The sequence below is a fragment of the Xiphophorus hellerii genome, chromosome 21 (genome assembly GCF_003331165.1).
Source record: "Xiphophorus hellerii strain 12219 chromosome 21, Xiphophorus_hellerii-4.1, whole genome shotgun sequence".
Taxonomy (NCBI): domain Eukaryota; kingdom Metazoa; phylum Chordata; class Actinopteri; order Cyprinodontiformes; family Poeciliidae; genus Xiphophorus; species Xiphophorus hellerii.
This window is the reverse complement of record NC_045692.1, coordinates 23,527,512-23,549,310: the sequence shown is the minus strand read 5'-3', so window position 1 is coordinate 23,549,310 and position 21,799 is coordinate 23,527,512. Positions and strand designations below refer to the sequence as shown.

General features: G+C 35.9%; 1 protein-coding gene across 1 annotated transcript; it reads right to left on the bottom strand.

Moving 5' to 3' along the window:
- Positions 1–413: 413 nt before the first annotated feature.
- tnfsf10 (TNF superfamily member 10) lies at positions 414–12,199 on the bottom strand. Its single transcript, XM_032550789.1, has 6 exons — positions 11,083–12,199; positions 10,421–10,546; positions 6,892–6,937; positions 5,700–5,816; positions 4,631–4,866; positions 414–1,586 (listed from the first exon to the last, which is right to left on the bottom strand). The coding sequence occupies exons 1-6, from the start codon at positions 11,188–11,190 to the stop codon at positions 1,377–1,379; spliced, it is 843 nt and encodes a 280-aa protein (XP_032406680.1). The 5' UTR covers positions 11,191–12,199; the 3' UTR covers positions 414–1,376.
- Positions 12,200–21,799: the final 9,600 nt, after the last annotated feature.

Here is a 21,799-nt window from a genome sequence, read left to right as displayed (position 1 = left end):
AGATGTAGCAGCTGGTGTTAAGTCATTAATTTATTAATATTGATTTAAAAATACTATTTCCACTGGCAGATTATTTCACTTACAACAAAGCATTTTTCCCATGTTACAAGTGAAATAATCTGCCAGTGGAACTAGTGAATTTTATACAAATACTAAGGAATTATTGACTTAAAACAAGCTCCTATATTCTGCTGAACAGATACTTGTAAGTTACATTTGTCTTATTTCAAGTGTATTAATATATTTACACTAGAAACAAAACTAAAATACAGGTAAAACTTTGTGTTTTTACAGTGCACATTTTTATTGTCCTCAAATGGTACAAAGAAATTTGTTTAAATGAAACAAAAATGAGAAAAAACAAAACAGATCTGGGAGTAAAGACATTATAAAATGACTTAGATATTTCGGTGTAGACAATCCAAACTTTTTTTTATTCTTATATTTTGTGCACAATGCGCTCTGCTTTTTATTTGCCATATTTTTGAGTGAAAGTGTTACTAAGCTTTGAGGGTCATGAAAATATTTTTGGAAACAATGTCAGATAGATTAGACAAATAAAAGTTAAGCAGTTCATGTTTCAGTTTAAATTAATTTTTATTTTGTCTGTTAAATTTAGATCTTCCTTCTGTAAAGGATGAACTTATATAAGTGATAACATTTTAAATATAATTCTTCTCCTTCTGTTTGTGGTAATGTGTAATGTTTTAAACGACAGTAGCACATCATTTCCTTCAGTCCCCAGAAATCAGGACTAAACAGCACCACCTGGTGGTTAAATGTGAATTTGCTCCCTATTTGTTTGCGATTATAATGGAAGCACTTTACCGCCACCTGGTGGTTGGAGTTATGTCCAATTATAACTAATTACATTATTTTTTATATCAAAAATTCTAATTTATGTCAGTTGTAAGTGCTATTTTCAAATGAACCATCCCTATGTAATTCTTTTCATCTGCCAGATGGCACAAACACATTGTTTTGATATAATTTAAAATAAACCCAGGCTCAGATGTCTAAAGTGTTTAGGGGGTAAAAATATAAATATTTACTGTAATAAAATTGTGAAATAGCAGTTTTTTAAAAAGGTATTTGAAGCAGAAGTCATTCAGTTTCTGTGGAAACCGGTTCTGGACCTCATCAGACCAGAAAAGTTCTTCAGATTTTGTCTTTGCTGAGCAGAGACTGTTGAGTCCGGTCTCAGTTTACCCACAATCCAAACTATCGTGTTTGGTCTCTTCTGCCAACCAGTGTCATCAAAGTTTTTTGATCCCGTAAGACAAAAGAGGAATTTCCTCAGGAGAGTCTGACGCTTGCAGCAGTTTGATCGATTTTAACAAAACCTCGATCGGCGTCGATCGGCGTCGATCGGCCCTCTAACTGATGAGAAACGCTCCGAAGAAGCTGCTCTTCTCGTCCATGTCCACAGCAGAGGCGTTGGTCACAGTCACGAACAGGCGGTCGCCGGTGGTGAGCGGGAACAGCCCCCCCTGGTGGGCGGAGTGCAGAGAGAAGTCGGAACCGCGGGACCAGCAGGAGGTCCGGCTGGTCTTCATCAGCAGGATGGGAACCGGGTAGGAGTTCACCTGGAGCAGAGGCACAGAAAACCAGACAAAAATACTTAATGTTGTATGAAAGACTGAAATACAGCAGATCAAAGATTTTATCAGCTATTCTGACAAAAAAATGCTTATGGTGAAGAAAAGCAACGCAACTCCAACTACAAACAGGTTTTCAGAAACAAGACTTTGGTTCAAACCCGGACCAAACCAGGGGGATCAGCTGATTAGCATGTGGCTAAGAAACAACAACTGCTTTGTTTCTATCATCGTTTATTAAATAAACTTGAACTGAACTAAAGTGTTTCGATCAATCAGGGATTAAAATTTGCTTTGCAAAAAGCAGTTTGCTAACACTGCTAACATGCTAAGTACTGTGCTAAATAGCTTAGCATGCTAACTACGCTAAGTACCATAAATATTATGAGCAAATCAAATATTTTGTGTAAAAGTTTAAAGTATGGAACCAGGTAAAATAGAGGCAACATTTAAAACCTTTTATTTGCATTTATTTATGTGTATTCTGTTTAATATACATAAATAAATGCTTTTATGTATATTATATTATAGAATATACTTTATTGATCCCCTAGGGAAAACTGCTTGCTCTAATATTCTATATCAATAATAGAATTATAACAATAAGAGATCAAATTTATAATATTTGTGCCTAAAAGTGATGTAAGTAATTCAATATGACTAAAAAAAGTAAATAAATAAATAAGCAGGCACATGCAAATATGTTAATCTATAAATAACTTCAGAAAACATTTATTTAAGTTACTCAGACTTGAGCATTGTAAAGCTTTAAAGTTTTATGCTTGTAAAAATAAATATATCTTAAGATAAAAATGCCTGTAAATATGTTTTACCCAAATTCACTAAAGGAACGCTATAATTGTGTTTTATGCAATAAAATGTTAATTTTCTTATTTAAACAAGGAATTGAATTTGTTTATTTGATTTAATATATTTCTAATATTTTTAACTATAAGCTTAAGAATGAATGTGAATGACAAATGTGTAGATTGTGCCAATTTAATCGATTAATCAATAGAATAATTGACTATTAAAATAACAGTATACAGCATATTGTTTAATAAACTGACAGGCGGAGCGTCTTCCTGATCCCTCACCTGTCAGAAACATGTCTGTAAAGTTTCTTTCACAAATGAAAACAATCTGTGTGAATATTTTCTCCTTCTGGAATCTTGCGGCCCAGAAAATCAATTTCTTTTGGGCCTCAACATCTGTGTCGGCGCTGGGAAAAAAGCAACACAAACCAGAACCGACACATGTGGGGAGTCCGGGATAAATGAGAGAAACTATCTGGAATGACGCTGAATGTCGTGAGACTTTTTTATTTATGTTGGGAAACGGTTCTCTCCAGAGCAGCTGATTAGAAAATAACTTTTTCAGGTTTAACTTTTTTTTGTTTTACGGGTAAATAATGAGAAACGTTTCTCCGTTGAGCTTATTCTTTGAGAGAATGTAATTTTTCTCAAGCTTTTAATGAACTCCAGGTCTCTGGACGTCACAAAGCAGCGCGTGCTCACTGTCTGGCTCCACATTAGTCATCGGTTTTGACTGATCGAAGTCAGGGGACGCAGCGCTTTGGCTCGTTCTGATGTGAATCATCACAAACTAAAGACGTGAAATGTTCAGGACAAGCCGGCTTTTTGTCTGACAGGCAGGAGGTTTGGACCAATTATTACCAACATCAGCGTTTTATTTAAGACTTAAATGTTTCTTCAGATCCATCTCAGCAGGCGGTGAGTCACCAAAAAACAGATTAATGGTCCACTATTATGCTAGGATAGATGAAAGCTCAGTTCTGCTTGTTTTGAGCTCATTAAGGAATGAGCTGTACAATTACATTATGCAAATGAGCTGCTGCAGCCACGCCCCCTAACTCTGTGTTTACATTATTAGCACCTTGACATGTGAAAATGGCTCCAAATAGAAACACAGAGGGACAAACAAAGAAGAAGTGGAGCCTCCTGACCAACCATCAAACCTTTAACCTCTGAAGGATTAAACAGATCTGATGCACATTTATATCGTCATTAATTAAACTCTGAGGATTCACTTCAGCGCAGTGCGCCATGATGTGAAGACAAGAAGCTGAAATCAGCACAATAATTTGGTAAAAAGAAAAAATTTTCTGCAAATGCAACCTTTTCTTAAAATATGTATTTGAGAGGTTAGAGAACAAACACTTGTCTCAATACGCAAAAATAAACTTCCATTTTGAGCAAGTATTGTGAGTAACGTAGCATCACAGGGTTTCCCTCTGAGTATTATAAGCCTGGCGGGCCACCAGGCTTTCCTTCAGCCCCCACCAGGCTAAGATTGTTTGTTTATATAATTTAGATTTTTTCAAATGTAAGAATTTATAGTTAGTGTTTAGGAATTGTTAATAATGTCTTCCAATAACACAAAAAACCTAGTAATATTTTCAAATTTCCCGTCAACTACAAGCATTTCTTAAAGCAATTTTCCTGGGAGAAAACTTGCATCAGACACAGCGTTAGCAGAGACTAACATTCAGCGTTAGCTTATGCTAACTGATAAATCATGTTGATGCTGAACAACAACAGAAAACACATCATCATGTACTTACATCACCATCATTTGCAGTTTAGAGACAAACAGTAGGAACAAACCCTTCCTTTAGTCCAAGTCTTTTGATAAGTCCTGCCATGTACAGCTAGTAGTTTTCAGAGGAATCCTTCCTAAACTGATCAGCGTAAACTACAAACTACTGCAATGTTTCTTTGGCAACATTGCAGAAACTTTGCAAGTAGAAATAAACTGAAGCCACGCAGCTCTGTTCTCCACGCCTGGAAGTAAATGCATCAACACATACTGTGTACTGCAGCTGATAAGAAAATAATTTCCTTTTCCAGGAGCTATTGAAGAGCGGGAGCTTGTAATGAAGTGGGTGGAGCTCCAAAATCGAAGTACAGAACCATGAAAAAGTGAATTTTGCATGATAGTGGGACCTTTAAGAAGCAGCTGATGCGTGAAATGCAGCGGTACTGCTGCCAAATTAAAAAAGAGGAGTTCACCTTTTTGTAGACGTACTGCAGCAGGGGTTTCCCCCGATCCTCCGCCTCCTCGCCGTTCTCCTCCAGGGAGTGGGTGTGCCTGAAGTACGTCTGGGCGTAGACGTAGTAGAGGCCAGGCTGCGACACCACCAGCTCCCCATCCAGCAGCTGGACGTCCTGCAGGAAGGCCAGGCCCTTCTGACCCTCCCACCAAGAAATCTTCTGGCCCTGAACGCGTCGCCCTGCAGGAACTGCATCTGAAACCAGAAAAAAGTTTCATTTTAAACATGGGGTTGAGAAAAAAATCTGGAATACATTGTCTCTGAACAAATGTGAAATTAAAGCATTAGCATAGCAGGTTTTGTGGTGGCTAAAACTTTTAGCAACTCAACGTTCATTTTACTAAAAGAAAGCAAATAAAAAACATTTTATAACCATTGCAACAATGACATAAATGGAAAATTTTAAAAATTAAATCCACACCTATGCTTCCTGTTACATAGAAGCTAGCATTGCAGTACAGCTAGTTTCTACAGGAATTCAGAAAAACACCACTTTACAATTTGCTTTTTTTGAAATTACGTAAGCTGTTAGCAAGAGTGTGCAATAGAGGAAGACAAAATAAAAACCAGAGCTGAATTCAAATCTAAGCATACTGCTCCTGTTTACATAGAAGCTAGTATTAGCACTGCAGCACAGCAAACCAATACAGAAAGTCAGAAGAGTAGAATTTGAAAATGACCATAAACTATTGCTTTTTTAAAAAACAAGAAACAGACTTTTTTGTCAGATTAATTTAGAAGCTAGCATGAGCGATGAAGCATTGCTCGCTGCTTTTGGAAGCTACACCTGCTTGTATTCACACGGTCACATATCATTAATGTAGTTATTACTATCTCATAATGTAGGCCTGATATAATCAATGTATTTCTTCATTTACACTGATGTATTTATTATCGCAAGCTTTGTTTATGTTGGACGCTTTATCTTCAAGCATTTAGTTTTGTTTGTAAAACTGATTCAGGTCCAATGAAAATACATTTAAAACAGGATTCTTTCTATCAAATTTAGTCAGTAAAGGTTCTCTCACCTCCTCCGTCTCGCTCCAGTTTGGGCACAAAACTTCCCGTGACATGAGCGGCAACTTTGGGGCGAGGTGAAGCCCTGTCCTCCATCACTAGTGAGGGCAAAACACGGGACACTTCATCTGTTACGAAGAGAAAAGATAAGGACAAAACACAGATAAGACATCTCTTTAAATGTTAAATTTCCAATATATTAAGAATCTTCAGGACCTCACTACGTTTTGAAATAAGATAAATAAAACAATCTTTTGTTTTTGTTCATCCCACTACCACACATTGATTCATTTCTTTAGCTCTAGCGGTTTTGTTGCTATTTTTGGGATGATTGTCCTGTTGATGATCCAATTTGGTCAAATATTTATCCAAAACGACTTTACATTTTACTCTGAAATACTTCAAGCAGAGCTGACTGCACATTTCCTCTGGCCATCCTGGTCATCAGTTAGTTAAGGTATTATTTGTTCTTTCCAAACAGGCTTTCAGAGTCTCACATAATCTTGTTTTTTATTCCTGAAATGATTGACAGTTATTGATTATAGTTGATTAGCAGAAACAATACTTTCTCTAAGGTCATTGCTGATGTCTGTCCACCCTGGCATCATGTTAGCAAACACTAAGGATGCAGCTAACGATTTTTTTATAATTAATTATTTGGACAATTAATCGATTAATCATATTTTTAAAAATGACACATTCTGCAGGTTTTCATTTAACCACTTAAGCTCATTTTATGCAATATTAGAAATACCTTTAAAAAAATGCAAATAAAGAAATAATTAAATTCAGTTTAATAAGAAAATAAACAGCCTAAAATGCAATAATTTAGCATTACTTCAGTAAATCTCGATGAGGTGAAGCTAAAAATAGATGTCAAATGCAAAATATATATTTTTTTGTACAGATATTTTTGGTTTCTGTATTCTAATTAACAATTAATTAATTGCTAAATTATCTGACAATTATTTAAATAATTGATTAATCATGATTAATCCCAATTAATCGTTTCAGTCCTACTGTTATATATTCAATCTGCAGCAGTTGACACAATTTTCACTCACTTTGTAATTTAGCTTTGTGTGTAATTTAGATCTTTATTTATGTTATGCTTTTGGGATTATTTAATCTCTTTTAAAACCTCCTAGAGACCAGATTATTTTTCTGTTTTTTCTTGATTTTGCTGTTTTTTATTTTCCCCACCTCTCACGGCTGATGAAATCCGCCTCTGGTAGCGCTGAGACAGAGACTGCAGGAAGAACAGATGCAAACAATTATTCGGAGTCACACAGATGTGTGTTCGGTGCTTTCCTGGTTATTTCAGCACCTTCCCAAACTCAACAGACTTTTCTCTGACACATCTCACTTTAACAAGCCCTGAGGCAACCCATCGTGTTACTCATTGCAGAACAACAACATGAGCTGCAACTTTACGCCTTATCTGCAGCGAAGAACAGTCGGCTCTGCCTGACAGGCGGCTGTTTGACCCTGGAAATGTGCTGACACCACGACCAGGAAGTTTCTTTCGCGGAATAACAAGGAGCTTTCGTGTTCAGACGGGCAAGGAGCTTTCGTGTTCCTGTAAACCGATCGCTCGCTGCTTCCTCGTGTTATACGTTCCTTTGCTCAGCTTATCAGCAGCTGCAACCAAACTGATGAAAAACGAAACTGAATTTAGAAAAAAACGCAAGATTAAATTTAATATTTGAGCTTTTTTGGTCTTGTTTCAATCAATTAAAGTCTTTTATTACATTTTAACATTCTGATATGCATGACTTTATTTGGCGGTATTAATGTAATTTGGGGTTTAATACGAATAAATATAGCAATTAATTCTGTAAAAGCATGTTTGCAAGCATAAAATTGGACTCATTTGGAGAAAAATCTCTGGACAGATTACAAAGAATCAGTCTGAAAAATTAAAATAAAAATCCATCCATCATAACATTTAGAAAAGAAACAGGTTCTTTGTCCCAGAAATGGACGTGTTTTATTGCAAAATGTGTGAATAAAACCCAAAACAGAAGTGAAAAACTTTTTGAAAACACTGGCTGAAGCGCCGCTCAGAAAGGAAGAAGCCATCACTCCAAAAGTGACATAAAAAACTGATCTGCACTTTGCAAAAAGCCAAGTTTGAAAATGTGAAAAAGACCTAAAACATGTAACTAGTACCATCCAACAGTCAATCGAATTTTGAGCAAATTTTTTTAATATTGCAAAAAAAAAAAGAAAAAACAGAGAATTATGATTTATGTTTTGGAGCGAATCAACCGGCAACACAGAGCTTAATTATGTCAGATATCGATGTTAAAATGTAGAGATTGTCAAGTAGAATGGACCACACATCTCAGAGAAATGGGGCGAGTTGGAAGTTTGGACTTTCCTGCCTCTGGTAAGGCACAGACCCAACAATGGATGAGAACATTTTGTAAACATTATTTAAAATTTTCCTATATACTTTAAAAAACTTTTAAAAAGTATTTTATTTTTTTACATATTAGTGTAGATGGTCTCTATGTTGTGACAGTTTGGTATGAAACAGATAATCTGTGAAAAAATCGAGTTTTTCTGCTTTCTCTCAGTGCTAACTAGTAACAACCAATCGGTCTTAGCGCTGCGAATCACAATCTTGTGTGGCGCTGCTCTTTCCCCCCACTCTTTGCTCTTTGCCACTGCTAGCTTTTCTTGTCATGAATGCTAGGCTAGTTAGCATAGCCACCAACAACAGCAGATAAACAGTTTTTCTGTAACGTTTGATTATTTTTCCGCCTTTAGTACATTTAACATGAAATACATGAAAATGATTGACAGCATTAAGACCCTCCTCTTGGCTCTGATTGGTTGTTTTCAGATTATCTGTCTCATATTTAACAAGTATGTAAAAAAACCCACTTTTTTATATAAAAGTACTGCAGCTTCAATGCAATACTTCAAGAAATTTAAACGTGGAAACACGGATCGTGTTGGATTTGTTTTAAGCCTTGGAACACCATCCTTGTATTAGAGTTTTAACTGTGAGTTTTTAGCATTTTTGCAGGATTTCTCGTGAGGAACTGTAATTTTAAGGAATTCTCAATACTTGTAGCTCAAAGTGTCTCAGTACTACGACTGTTTTCTATCATTTATTCAAACTACAACTGATAAAACAACCAACTTAAGTCATTAAAGAAAGCAGCAAAGCCTGAGAAGGAGGAAAATGTACAAATATGAACAGTGAAATGAAGAAACTCAGTGTGTGTGTGTGTGTGTGTGTCGGAGCAGAGCAGGTGAATGCATTCCTGCGCTGATTAGACCGCAGAGGATCACATCACATCTATGAAGGAGCTCATTGTGCGACTGACAGAGATTTGGATCATTTCGGCATTTTTTCTGCCGCCTCTGTTCACAGGAAGCCACTGATAATCATATTAATAAGGATAACTACCTGTTCTCTGCTCTGTTAAAGGAGCTTTCATTGTTCTCAGCTTATCCAAAACCTAAAGAATGAACCAAATTATTGCAACAGTTGGAGTTTGGTTTTTTTTTCATATCAAAAGGTTGACATGAAAGAAGAAATAGCAATGTCGGATAAAAGTAGCTTCTTGGAATCGTAACTTTCAGGGCAGTTTTGAGTTTTGAGTGTGTGGGAAGTTTTGATGCAGAGCAGAGGAGGAAAAATTAACTTGTTGAACCTCAGCAGTTTGCCAAAAAGTGTCAGCATATTCAAACTAATCAGCAGAGGAGGGTTGCAGCTACATTCACTGCAGCAACGTTTTGGAAAAAGTTGTTTTGGGAGTAGTTTTACTACACCGTATTTTTTTACGTTTACTTTAGTAATATTTTTAACTAGGCCTGTCACGATTGTTTAACAATAAAGTGTCCCAGAAGTTATTGCGATAAACAATAATATTGGTGTTTGGAGACCATTTTCAAGCAATATAATGGTAATAAAGGAATAATAATGTAAGAATACATTCTCAATAAACTTCTAATTCTGATAAACTTTTACACACTGCAACTGGAAGGTATTTTAAATATCCAAAACAAAACAAACAGAAACAAAAAAGAAAATGAATTTAAAAATCTCTGTAAACAAAATTGTCTTGCAAAAAAGACTAGTTGAGTCCAAATCTTCAAACTGAAGAGTTTCGTCATCCAGTTTTTTGTAAAAAAAATAGAAAAACAATAAATCATGCAAATGGAAATTATTGAGCTCACCTTAATTTATAATTTAATTTGTTTATTTATTTTGGATATTTAAAATGTCTTCCTGTTCTTGCATTATTATTATTATTATGCCATTATCATTAAATTACATTAAAATATTCTCAAAACAACAATATTATAATTTATCGCAATAACTTCTGGGACAATTTATCAGTCAGAAAAATTCATGGTGACAAACATTCATACATGACATATTTTAACGTATACATCTATTAGTTTTATTCTGGAAAATTTGACTTGAAAAATGTTTCTTCTGCTCAGATTTGTTATTGTGTTTTTGGTTTATTTTTTCAATTTCATCTTTAAAGTGATGAAATTTGTCAATTTTTCGGTCTATCTAATATAAAATGTTATTATCAGTTACTCAGAAGTTTAAAGCATTTCTAAGGAGTACATTTTTACTTTTACTTGAGTAAAAACATGTTGAAGTAATGCTACTCTCACTTGAGAACAATCTGTGGGTAATTTGCTGATCAACAAGCATTGCTGTGTTGCTGCGTTGCCAGATAAGAGCCAGGTGTGATACCTTTTCGATGAGCAGGTGAAGCTGCTGGGTCACCTGCCAGCATGGATCTCCTCGTACAGCAGTGATGCTCTGCAGGTCGGAGCCTGTTAGACAGGAAACGCTGCTCCTGGCGAATGTCTCTTTCATCTGTGCAGACAAAAATAAAAAAGTTTCAAAGCCATTTTCCTGATAATCCACCTCATTCATTGTTTTAAAAGGAGGCAATCTCTGTTTTCCTAAAAGCCTGAGTCATCATAAAATTTTCCTGGCAGGTGTCCCGTTCTTTGCTTCTTATCTGTTTATGTTTCATTTCCCACTTATTGCTGCTCCATTTTATGAGAGTTAATGATTAATTGCTGTAAACACAGACCAGGAGTCTCTCTGGAATAAATCCAGTTTAGCAGGAGAAGCACGCAAGCTCTGCAGAAACCCATAAAAACTGCTGAAGTCTACCTCCAAACTTTCCTGTCACCTCTGCGCATGTGTTTGCAGATTTAACGTGAACATGCATGGTTTAAAACGTCAATCTTATAAAAATAGAAACGTTTGTAGGAAAAAAGTGTAGTTTTTTTATCAGATATCTTGCAAGAGTTTGTAGAAAACGCAGAATTTGTTGCACCAGCATCAGTATGACGCACAACGCGCGCTGTGCGCAAACAAAAACCATCAGCCCGTTTCCTCACCGAGTTTAGAGCCGAGGTGAAGTGCAGCACCGTGATGGTGACGACCACCGTCTGCAGCAGAACCGCCACAAGCAGCAGGACGCCCAGCTTCGGACCGGAGCCCGTCATAACGACAGACCGCCGTCCGGTACCAGCAGCGCAGCAGCCGCTTCCCGACCCGTCTCCAGAGCTCCAGAACTAGAACAATGGCTCAGAGGTGGACTCTTTTTAACTTCTTGCCCTCCCCATTCCTGCACACAGGAGGAAGAGGAGGAGGAGGAGGCGGAGGCGGGACCGGAGAGTAAAAAGCTGCTCCCTGTTTGAGTTTCTCCTGCAAGGAGAGATTATTGTTTCATTTCTGCGCTGAGAAAACACAGATGACTTTCTATAGTTTATTGTGAGGTTCATATCTACACATCTACAAAAAACAACTCCGACACAATAAAACCCAGAAGAATGGCACCTGCATAACTTCTATTTTAACGCCAAATATTTAAGCCCACGGATCACAAGTATAGAATCAGGAGAGGAGAACTTTCTGGGTTCAGCTGGCTACATGAGGCGGGAAATGTCGACCGAAAAACAAAGAAGTGTAACTTTACACAAATACTCACAAAAATATGTAGACTTTCTTTTAGAAAGGTTAAAGTTAAAGAAAAGTTTCGACAAATTATTTTAATAGTGTATTTGCGGTTGCCGTTTACGTAAAAGCTAGCATTAGCATTACTAGCTAGCTGTGCTATGCTAGTGTTAGCTGTGCTGCACAAAATCCAATATGGCAACCGCAACTACGCAGTTAAGTAGTTCAGTTGACCTTTTCATAGTTCTTGGTCACTTACTGAGTTTTTTACAACTTCTGTTAATGAACGTATTCCTTCAGGATTCAAATGAAGTGTAGAAAACTGTCCACGATGATTTAGGTTAAAAAAAAAGAAAGAAAATTTTTTTAGCAAAAAAAATGACAACATTATTTTTGGAAGGTGACAATAAAATATTCAAAAGAAAAATGTCACAGATACAATGCTACATGATTAGCAGCCAATCCTGGCGCTCCATTTTGTTTCCTTATCTCTGATTGGCTGTAGCCTCAAGAGATAAGGAAGGCAGGATGTTAGCTTCTGCAGTAGTGTGCCGCAATGTAAATTAAGTTTTATTTGCTGTTTGACCTGTTAAAATGGGCAGCTGTAAATGGTTTTAGAAAGGGTCGCATCTCATGAATACAATATTACATAATTACATTATTTGCTTGTGTTGCTAGTGCTAGTTAGCCTGGTCACTGAGCAAAAATAATTACCAAATCTATGTTGGTGTGAGGTGTTTCCTGAATAAACTGTAGTTCTGGCTTGAAAAATTGTCATATTTGGTTGCAGCGTCTATAAAAAACTACCAATATCTCCACTAGTAAGCTGTTTATTATTTTGATTGAAATAGAACGCAACGACTTGCCAAGACTGTTTTCAGCATGTGTTGCTAATAATAATTAGCAAAACAAGAAGCAAATCCCAGTACTTTTCAGAGTTAAAACTGGAAAACGGTTCCAAACAAAGTCCTGATTTCAAAGTCCAATACGCCTGCCATGCTTGTAAAATCTGTTTATTTGAACTTCTCATAGTTTGGGTTTCTTAAATTCATCACAAATTTAGTTCTTTACAACATTTTAATGAATGTGATAAATGTGTGTTTAAATGGCAAAAATAAATGAATCCCTCAAGTTTTCAGATTTGAAACTTTGCAGATAAAATCTGAACTAACAACTTCACAACAGTAAAACTTAGCTGTCCAACCTGGAGTGATTTCAGCTTTTCAACACTTTAAATACTGAAACTGCACTGATTTAAGGGAAGACACTGTTTTTCTCTCTGACCTCTTGAAGCAGGGAGTTCCCCAACCCGAGGGGCCCGGACCACATGGGTCACCTTTAAGGCCTGTCGAAGATTTAGAACCACATTAGTGGGGCTCTACCAGATGATCTAGAGCAGTCAGCACTGTGAGTCAGAATATTACAGATACAGGCTGGAGCCAAAACAAAATATACACCATGTGCTAACACTGTTTGAAGGCCAACAGGGGCAGGAATGATGTGCCATCTTTTCAGAGTTTGTCCCATCAGAAAGTCTGGGAGAAAATGGAAACATGGGTGACTTCACTGTATCAAACAGAGCAGACATACTTCCTCGGCCTCTTGAAGACAAACAGAAAACACAGGGTCAGGTTCTGGAATGAAAATAAAAGTTGGGGAAATCCATTAACTCAGTTTATTGAACTGAAACCACAAAAAAACAAACTCAAGTGTTGTTTTCAGGACAGACAGAAGTCAACAAAATACCATGTGCAAAACAAGCTCATCGACAAACAGCAGAGGATTATTAGCACCATCTGGAGTGTCTCCATAATCTAACTAAAGATTTTTTTTTTCCAGAAATCTGCTTCCCTTTGATTCACGTTTAGGAGTTTGTTATTTCTAAAAACTGTTCAAACTGAGTCATTTAATTGTTCCTTACACAGTTTATCACTTATCTAATAGTATCTTGACCTTTCTCTGTACTTTCCCATTTTCATCGTTATTGTTGTCTGCCATATCGGTAGTATTAATATCAGAGAGTTATACTAACCCAAACTTTCACATTGGTGCACCTACCATAATTACTACAATAAATTAAAAACCGTTGTGATTGCTTAAAGGTTGTTGGGGCTCATTTTTTTCATTACTGTTTAGTTTTATTTCGTTGTGATTTTTTTGTTTGTCTAATTCAGTAAGTTTTAGTTTTTAGAGTGCTTTTCTAGTTTTTCTTAGTTATTATTCGTCAGATATTGTTTAGTTAGTCAGTTTAGTGTTCATAATTTCAAAAGGTCAAAGTACTGTGATTATGCATACATCACTTTGGTGATTAATACTCAACAGAAGATGCTATTTTTTTAAAAATAGATTCAAATTGTTGAACAACCAACTGATGCTGATGCAATCTTGTTGTAGCCGCAATTTGCAGACAGCTAAAGTAAACTGCTAACCTATTTCACATCAGTTCAAAAGGCTAATAAATAAATTCATAAACACAAAAATAAAGGATATTATATCCAGAATTTTAGTATAGTTCCAGTTAATTATAGGTTTTCTTAATTAATCAGTGTTTTTATTTATTTAAGCTAACAAAAATGTTTTCTGAATTCCAGTTTTTGTTATTTTGTTAGTTTTAGTTAACTACAATAACCAGAATCCCAAGTCTCTGCTGTTATTTAATGGGTGAGAAAATATCAACTTTGGAACAAACTGTTTTAAACCACATTTGAGTGCAGTAAAACCCCAAAGGCTGCAAATATTTCAGAAATGAGTACAGGCTGTACTGTAAATCCATCCCTCACGTTACGTTTGGCACCCAGAGAAGCTCTGGTTGTTGTTATCAATATATTGTTTTGCAGCAAAGCGGCCTGAGCCTATAAATGGATCGCGGTCCCGCTGGCTGGCTCCTGCGTCTGCAACATCTGGCCTCAATCTGGCTCGTGCGCCCAGCCGTCCCGGGGGAAAGCAGCTCACCACTTAGGTTTCACTCCGCTCCACCCGCAGGGCCTGCTGGGGGTAACGCAGAGAGAAACACAAAGAGCATCATCTCAGAGGCGCTTTGTGTCCCACTTTCAAATAGCCCAAGCATAAGTAATGCAGTTTGGACAGTTTTTGTCCCCGCATTTATATTAATAAAAGCTGAAAAGCAGAGTCAGAGTTGCTGAAAGGCGGCCAAGTTGTGTTGAGGGAGAGCTGACTCCCTCCTACCTCTGTCGCCTCACAAACTCTGCTTCATTCTTTCTTTGTCTGCCGTAACGTTTTTGAATTATCTCTCCATCCCAGGCTGAATTTTTTTCCTGAAATCCTCAGTCTTACTGTCATTGAGCACATTTCAAACCATTTATCACCGGCCCATGCAGTTTATTATGACTTCATTGCTTTTATTGTCCTCCAATTGTGATTTAATAGAGATAAAAATGTATGCCCAGTCTTGTTCAAATGTTGTTGTCAGTTTGGGTCAGGTCATAGAAGGAGTTTCTGTGGTCAGGCACATCTGGACTAAAGACTGCACGTCTTGTTTTTATTTCCTCACAGTTTTAGCAATTATTCAGGAAACAGAAAACCTGATTGCATTTCGTTTGAAGCAATGCAACCAATCAATCAATCAATCAAGTTTATTTTTTTTAAACAAATGTTTTACCCTCCTGTTAATCTAGATTAAAGGTATGTTTTATATTTATGGGAGAGGTGGTGAAGTAATCACAAACAGAAGTCAAACTCTCCGTAGCAGATATAAACGTAATCTTAGTTTAAAGAATTTCAGAGGCATGCTAATGCAAGCAGATTAGCTAACAGCTACAAATGCTAACAGCTAATTATGTTAAAATTCAACTGAGCTAAAAGCTACCAAAGTTAACATCTAATTGAGCTAATAACTACAGACACTAGTAACTTCTCACAGCTAATTGACAGCTAACAGTAATAACTACAGTGGTTATAGCTAATTGGGTAGCTTTTAACTCAGGCAGCTGTTAGCTTTAGTATCAGTTACTTTAATACATGGTTAGGATGACATGCTTAGCTTTAGCATAAGTTAGCTCAACTAGCTATAATATCAAGTAGTTCTTAACTCAAGTAGCTTTGAGCGCCAGTAGCTGTTAACTGGCAGTTAGCTCAATTTTCTGTTAAGTAGCTGTTAGCTTTTATAGCTCTTACCTTGCGATGATGTTCATATCAAAAGCTGTTAATTTAAGTGGCTGTCTTAAAGCAGATGAAACTCAAAATGTCAGCTGTTTGAATAAATATTTTTGCTCAAACAACTGACTCTAATAATACTACTACGCTAATTGCTTGTTCAGTGACTCTAAAAGCCGCTAATGCTAATAGTTCCTCAATCCAATAGCAGAACTACAGTTAAGAATGACTTTGATCGACTAAAACAACTCAAGTTATCTGACACAGTGCAGCATGTAGTGTTGTAACTCCAGCCCCATGTTTTATTAAAAATAATGAGCAAAACTTTTTATGCAGACTTACTTGCACAGTCCACCCTGTATGTTTATCTCACATTAACTATTCTGAAGTGACAGCATAGTAAATACATAAAGTTTGTGAAATGCATAATATTTCTGCAAATTACTTATGAGTGCCTTTGGACTCATTTGCTTTTCACATTATAATACTGGCCACCAAAAAAACATTACGTAAGAGAACATGCCAGAGTTTTGGCAGTTAAATATCACTAAAGACAATCATTTGGCATAATAATGAGTTTCAACAATACCACAAAAATCTAAACCGTTAAAGCTATAATTTAACCCTTTTCAACCTTCAATCACAAACATAAGTCAGAGAAACACCCTATAACCATTAAAATTAAATTTATGTGTGTGAACCTAATTCCAGTGTTTGTTGGTGTAGATTATTAATCTAAACAGGCACATCATTTGTAAAAACAATGACTAAGAGCAGTAAAATTTGCCAAGTTTCCCTCCTTCTCTGTGTCTGAGTGTCTGCCAAGGAAAACACCCTCCCAACACGCACACACGTTTAGGAAAACACACTCTGCTCATTTTGTCCATGCCAGCAGAGCACAGCTCCGAGTGCGGAACAATATTACTGATTTGTGGCTCCAAACACTCCCTCACACGCCTCAGCATTCGAGAGGTGGGAGAACCGAAGCCGCCAATCCTCTTGATGGAAAACCCAAAGTTAGACCAATAAGCACACAGGAAAAAGTTAGGGGACTTTTTCCAAAGTTTCCAAAATTATTCTGGCTCTGTCGTTGTTTTCTCAAGGATTTGTTCTGGTTTCTGTGTTGTAATTTAAGACGTAGAATCTCCATTTCTTTCTGCTTGTGTTTTTAAAATTTAGGTTGTGATGACGTATTACAGGGAGTCGTAACTCAAGGATGGCGGGATATTGAAAACAGTCAAATTTGACTATATTTTTGGGGGTTTTGTAGGTCAGGTCAAAAATCTGAAGGCAACCAACCTCATTTCCCTCCAAATACAAAATTCTATTACAAACTTGAGCCCTATCTTAATAATAACAGCTCATAAACTTCTACATTCATGTTCATATTATTAGTTTTATTGCTGTTTATTCAGCACAAAGAACAACACAAAAAACACACATAGAAGAAAGAAAACAAGCAATTTCTGGGGGCTATGCAGTGTTTATGAACAGTCAGTATCTTACCATAAACAGTAGACAATTTTAGTTGGAAAAATTAGGTAAACATGCTTGCAGTTAGATCAACTTAAGCTAATCAAGCTAAAAACAATTCAGAAAAGATAACTCCTTTTTTAAATAATATTTGGAACTAAAAGTTGCTCATGTTACCTGCTAACTTAGCTAAAAACTTGAATATTAGAATATTTTCTTGCTCAGTCTAATATCTTGCAGCTAACTGCTTCACAAGCTAACAAACATTCAGGCTAATTGCTACTTAAGCTAGGTAATGGTGAACTGTCTACTAGCTCAGCATGTTAATTCAACGCTTATTGTTTTTTTATATATTTGTTGTAATTTCAGAGTGAAAAATACTAAGATGATGCAAATAATAATAGTAATAATAATGTTTTTCTCATAATTATTGTATAAAAATAAAATGTTTGACACAATGGAGGGAACAAAAACAAAAGTGCAAGTTCTTACTTAATTAAAACCTCAAAGGAGAAAAGCTTGACAGCAGTTACTTTACTGTTATTTTTTATTAGTTGTGATTAATTCTTCAGAACTGCAGATAAATTATGACATAACCTTTCGTTTGATTTGTGACCCAAATCATTTCTGAGAGGCACCAGAGGACATATTTTAACTCGGCGTTGACAGCTTCAGTTCTCATTTGATTAAATGTATAAATAGAGTTTTAGTGACATGATTAATATATAACAAGATTTATTTTCTTCTCCTTTTATCGTTAAATAAACACGTCGACAGCAGCTGAGGGTGAACGTATGTTCGGCTTTGTTTGCTCACTTTTAAATTGGGAGAAAAAAAGCGACGATCTCTGTAGCCAGCTCCTAAAATTCCCATGAAATATCTGGGAGAAAGTTATTTCTGCTTTGCATATCTACATGTTTCCTAAAAAAGACTGAAGTAAAAAAGCAGCTCAGTTCAGTCCAATCAGAAAGCATCCGTCATTCAGCAGCTTCTCTGCCAAAACTCAGAGCAAAAACTGGAGTGTTTAAAGTTTTTCAGTAATTTTCCTTAAAAAGCAAATGACTAAAGAATGATTTATAATAGTTTTGTCAGAAAAATAGTGTAACAAAACTGCTAAAAGAGGGGAAAGCCATAACACAAAGAGACGATATTGCTCAACATAAAGGGCTATAAAACTTGTTGCTCAATACAGATTTCTTTTTATTTTGCATATTTTAGCACATAAATGCTTCAGGGAGAACATTTTGTTCTTGTTTAAGTTGTTGAGTTTTTGTCTTAGAAGTTGGAAACACATTGTGATTAACGTCTTTGATTTTTTTTTCCAAATAAACAGAAATATCTTTGTAGTCCTTTTCAGACTGTTAGACGTCAATTAAAAGTGTTGTTTATTAAATATCTTTTATACTACTTCATTTTGTCTCCAGAATTTTCTTTACAGCTGAAACGATTAATCGTGATTGATTATTAAAATAATTGTCAACTAGTTTAGTCATTTAATCATTAATTGGAGTTTGCAGACTCAGAAAAAGGAATATATGCTGAAAGATTAACACATTCAGAGTAATTAAGCTAAAGTTGTACAGTCTGTATACATTTTGAATTTAAGATTTTTTGCCTGTAAATATGTTTTCCTCCACAGTGTCAGTTTTACCTTCGCTTGGTTTTTATTCTATGTTATTGTATTTTTGACAAGAAAATGTTTATATTATTATTTAAGAGAGGAATTGAGTATAAAATGTAATAATTGAATGTAGAAAAATGCCTGAGGTTAAATACAAAATCTGTAGAATGTGCCATTTTTTAACCGACTGATCGATTAATCGTTAGAATAATCGATAAGTTTATATAAGCCTGGTTTTCTTTAAGTTTCAGGTCTGGGTGTGGATAGTGAAGTGAAAATAATTGAAAATGATCACTTTTAAATATAAACAGATTGCACCAATTTTTCACAATAACAAATTTTTTTGCGATAAACGATAATATCGTTAGACCATTTTCAAGTAACATAATGGCAATAATGGCATAATAATGCAAGAAAGATAAATAAACTTTAAATTCTAGTGAATATTTAACACTGGAACCAGAAGATATTTTAAATATCCAAAATAAAAACAACAGAAACCACAAATAAAATGAACTATGAAACACCAGACTAAGAACTTTTGTCATCAAGTTTTTGGTAGAAAGAGAGAAGAAAAACGATTAATCATGCAAATCGAAATTACTGAGCTTGCTTTAATTTATAATGCAAAGAAGACTTTTTGAAAACTTTCATTTTAAGCCTAAATCTGATTTAATTTAAATGGGAGCAAAAAAAGAGTAAAAACCAACTAAAGGTGGTATTTTTGTGTCACCATGCTTCTTGCTTTGTAAACTGAACATGAGCGTTTCTCCTCCTCCCTCCAATCTCTCTCTGTCCTCCCTCTTTCCTTTCCTCCGCCTGTCAGGAAGAGGTGAACAATATGACCTTTAGTCACAGCGATAACATTCCCCCTGGTGAATTCTCCGCCGCCGCGGCTTTCCTTTCACATTCTCTTTGGTTTGTTTTCACTCGCAGCAGCTCTGTTTTCCTTAGAAATGATCTTCTGGGCACCTGTGATTAACGAGCCGTTGGGCCTCTGCAGGGTCCAACACACACATGCGTGAAAAATACACTTCCTGTTAAGTTTTCACCTCTCACGTGTCACGGTCTGATTTGTGATACTTTTTTAAATTAGTGTGAACAGTGGAAAGCTGCATGAAATTCATTAAAACCCCTTTTTGCAATGCCCGCATGTGTTGAAACCGGAAATGAGGGTAAATTAGAGCCAAAATGAGGCCCCTGGGTAAATCACGTGTTGGAGGCTCCATCCCTCCAGACCCCCCAAGTGTTCAGACGGTCGTTTTACAGAACAGAATACACAGCGGAGTGCGCAGAAAGCTTTGTATGGAGCTAAACTGGGGCCATAACGTCTATTTAAAGTAAAATTATGTAGAAACTGAAAAAAAGATTTGAAACAGAAAAATTATTTTGAAACTGAAAAAATAACACTAGTATGATGTAAGCTAACTATTGTTAATGATAACAGATATGTTAAAAACACAACCAAACACACAAAAAGCTTCGTATGGAACTAAATTGGGGCCATAAAGTTTGTTCAAAAGCTAAAAAAAAAACTGAAAATGAAATTTGAAACTGAAAAAACATAACACTGGTACGATGTAAGCTAAATTATGCTAACGATAGCATATGTGTTAAAGATATAGAGTAGCCTACAACGTACACAACCTAGTATACAAAAAGCTTTATATGGAACTAAGTTAGGGCCATAAAATTTGTTCAAAAGTAAAAAATTGAAACTGAAACATTATTTTGAAACTAAAAAAAAGAAACTTTTTTTCAGCAACCTTTTTTGGTACACTTAAATAACTGCATTTGAAAATCCAAACATTATTTTTTAGTTTGCTACTCTTGTAAATTTAAAATCAGTGGCAACAATAACACTGGTACGATGTAAGCTAATTGATGCTAATGATAGCAGGTATGCTAAAAACTAGAGCAGCTTCTGGTGTTGACATGTTGGTATGGGGGTCCCAAGTGAAAATCTGCTAGGGCCAGTGAATTATTTATAGAAATCTTACTTTGTTTTTTATTTTTTTAATTTGTGGTATTTCGTGACCTCGTTGGTGGAACTTATACTCACATTTACAATCCAGTACCATTCAAATACTGAACAATGGGGTTCAGTCTGTAGGTTTGGGTAAACAAAACAATAGAAGAAAAGTCAACATTTATATATTTTTTAGTTGTTTGAAATCAAGATGTTGCAACATTACAGCGCTGGGTCTTACAACGTTAAATCCTCTGAGATGTTTCCTCAGAGAAACTGACATTTCCATCACACACACATACATAGCTCCGTTAAGCATCCAGAGTCTCTGCCTGGTGTGTCTGGAAAACCTCCAGAGAAGGAAAAGGAATCCTGATCAGCAGCATGTCGACTGAACCAAACATGGAGAAGCAGCATTCAGCTTCTATCCTCCACAAATTTGCAACAAACTTCCAGAAAACTGCAAAACAGCCAAAACACTGAGTTCCTTTAACTCAAAGCTAAAAACCCACATGAGTAGAGTTGCTTTTGAACAATAATATGGGGAACACAGACCAACACATTTGATGTGTATTCATGATTTTGATGATTATGTTGCTGGTTTTCTTATTTGCTTTTTATGACTTTGTATTTTTGTGTTTTTATGATCTAAAGCCCTTTGAACTGCCTTGTTGCTGAAATGCGCAATAAAAATAAACTTGAACTATGTAAGAGTGAGTAGAGCCATTTTCCTACCGATTTGATCTTTAAACGTTGCAAAAACCAACAAAGAAGATGTAGCGGCTAAAATCCTATATTTTAGGCTACTGGTTGTTGTGCTTGAATGCGTTGTTCTTACGTGCGTTCAGTAGAGATTTACCATGTCGATCTTTAGTTTGATTTATAAAAGGGTCATTTATTGTACAGAACAATGTCCATTGTTTGCTACTTCAATGTAGTTACACGTAAATTCGACATCAAAACCTAAACCAAACACAGTGGA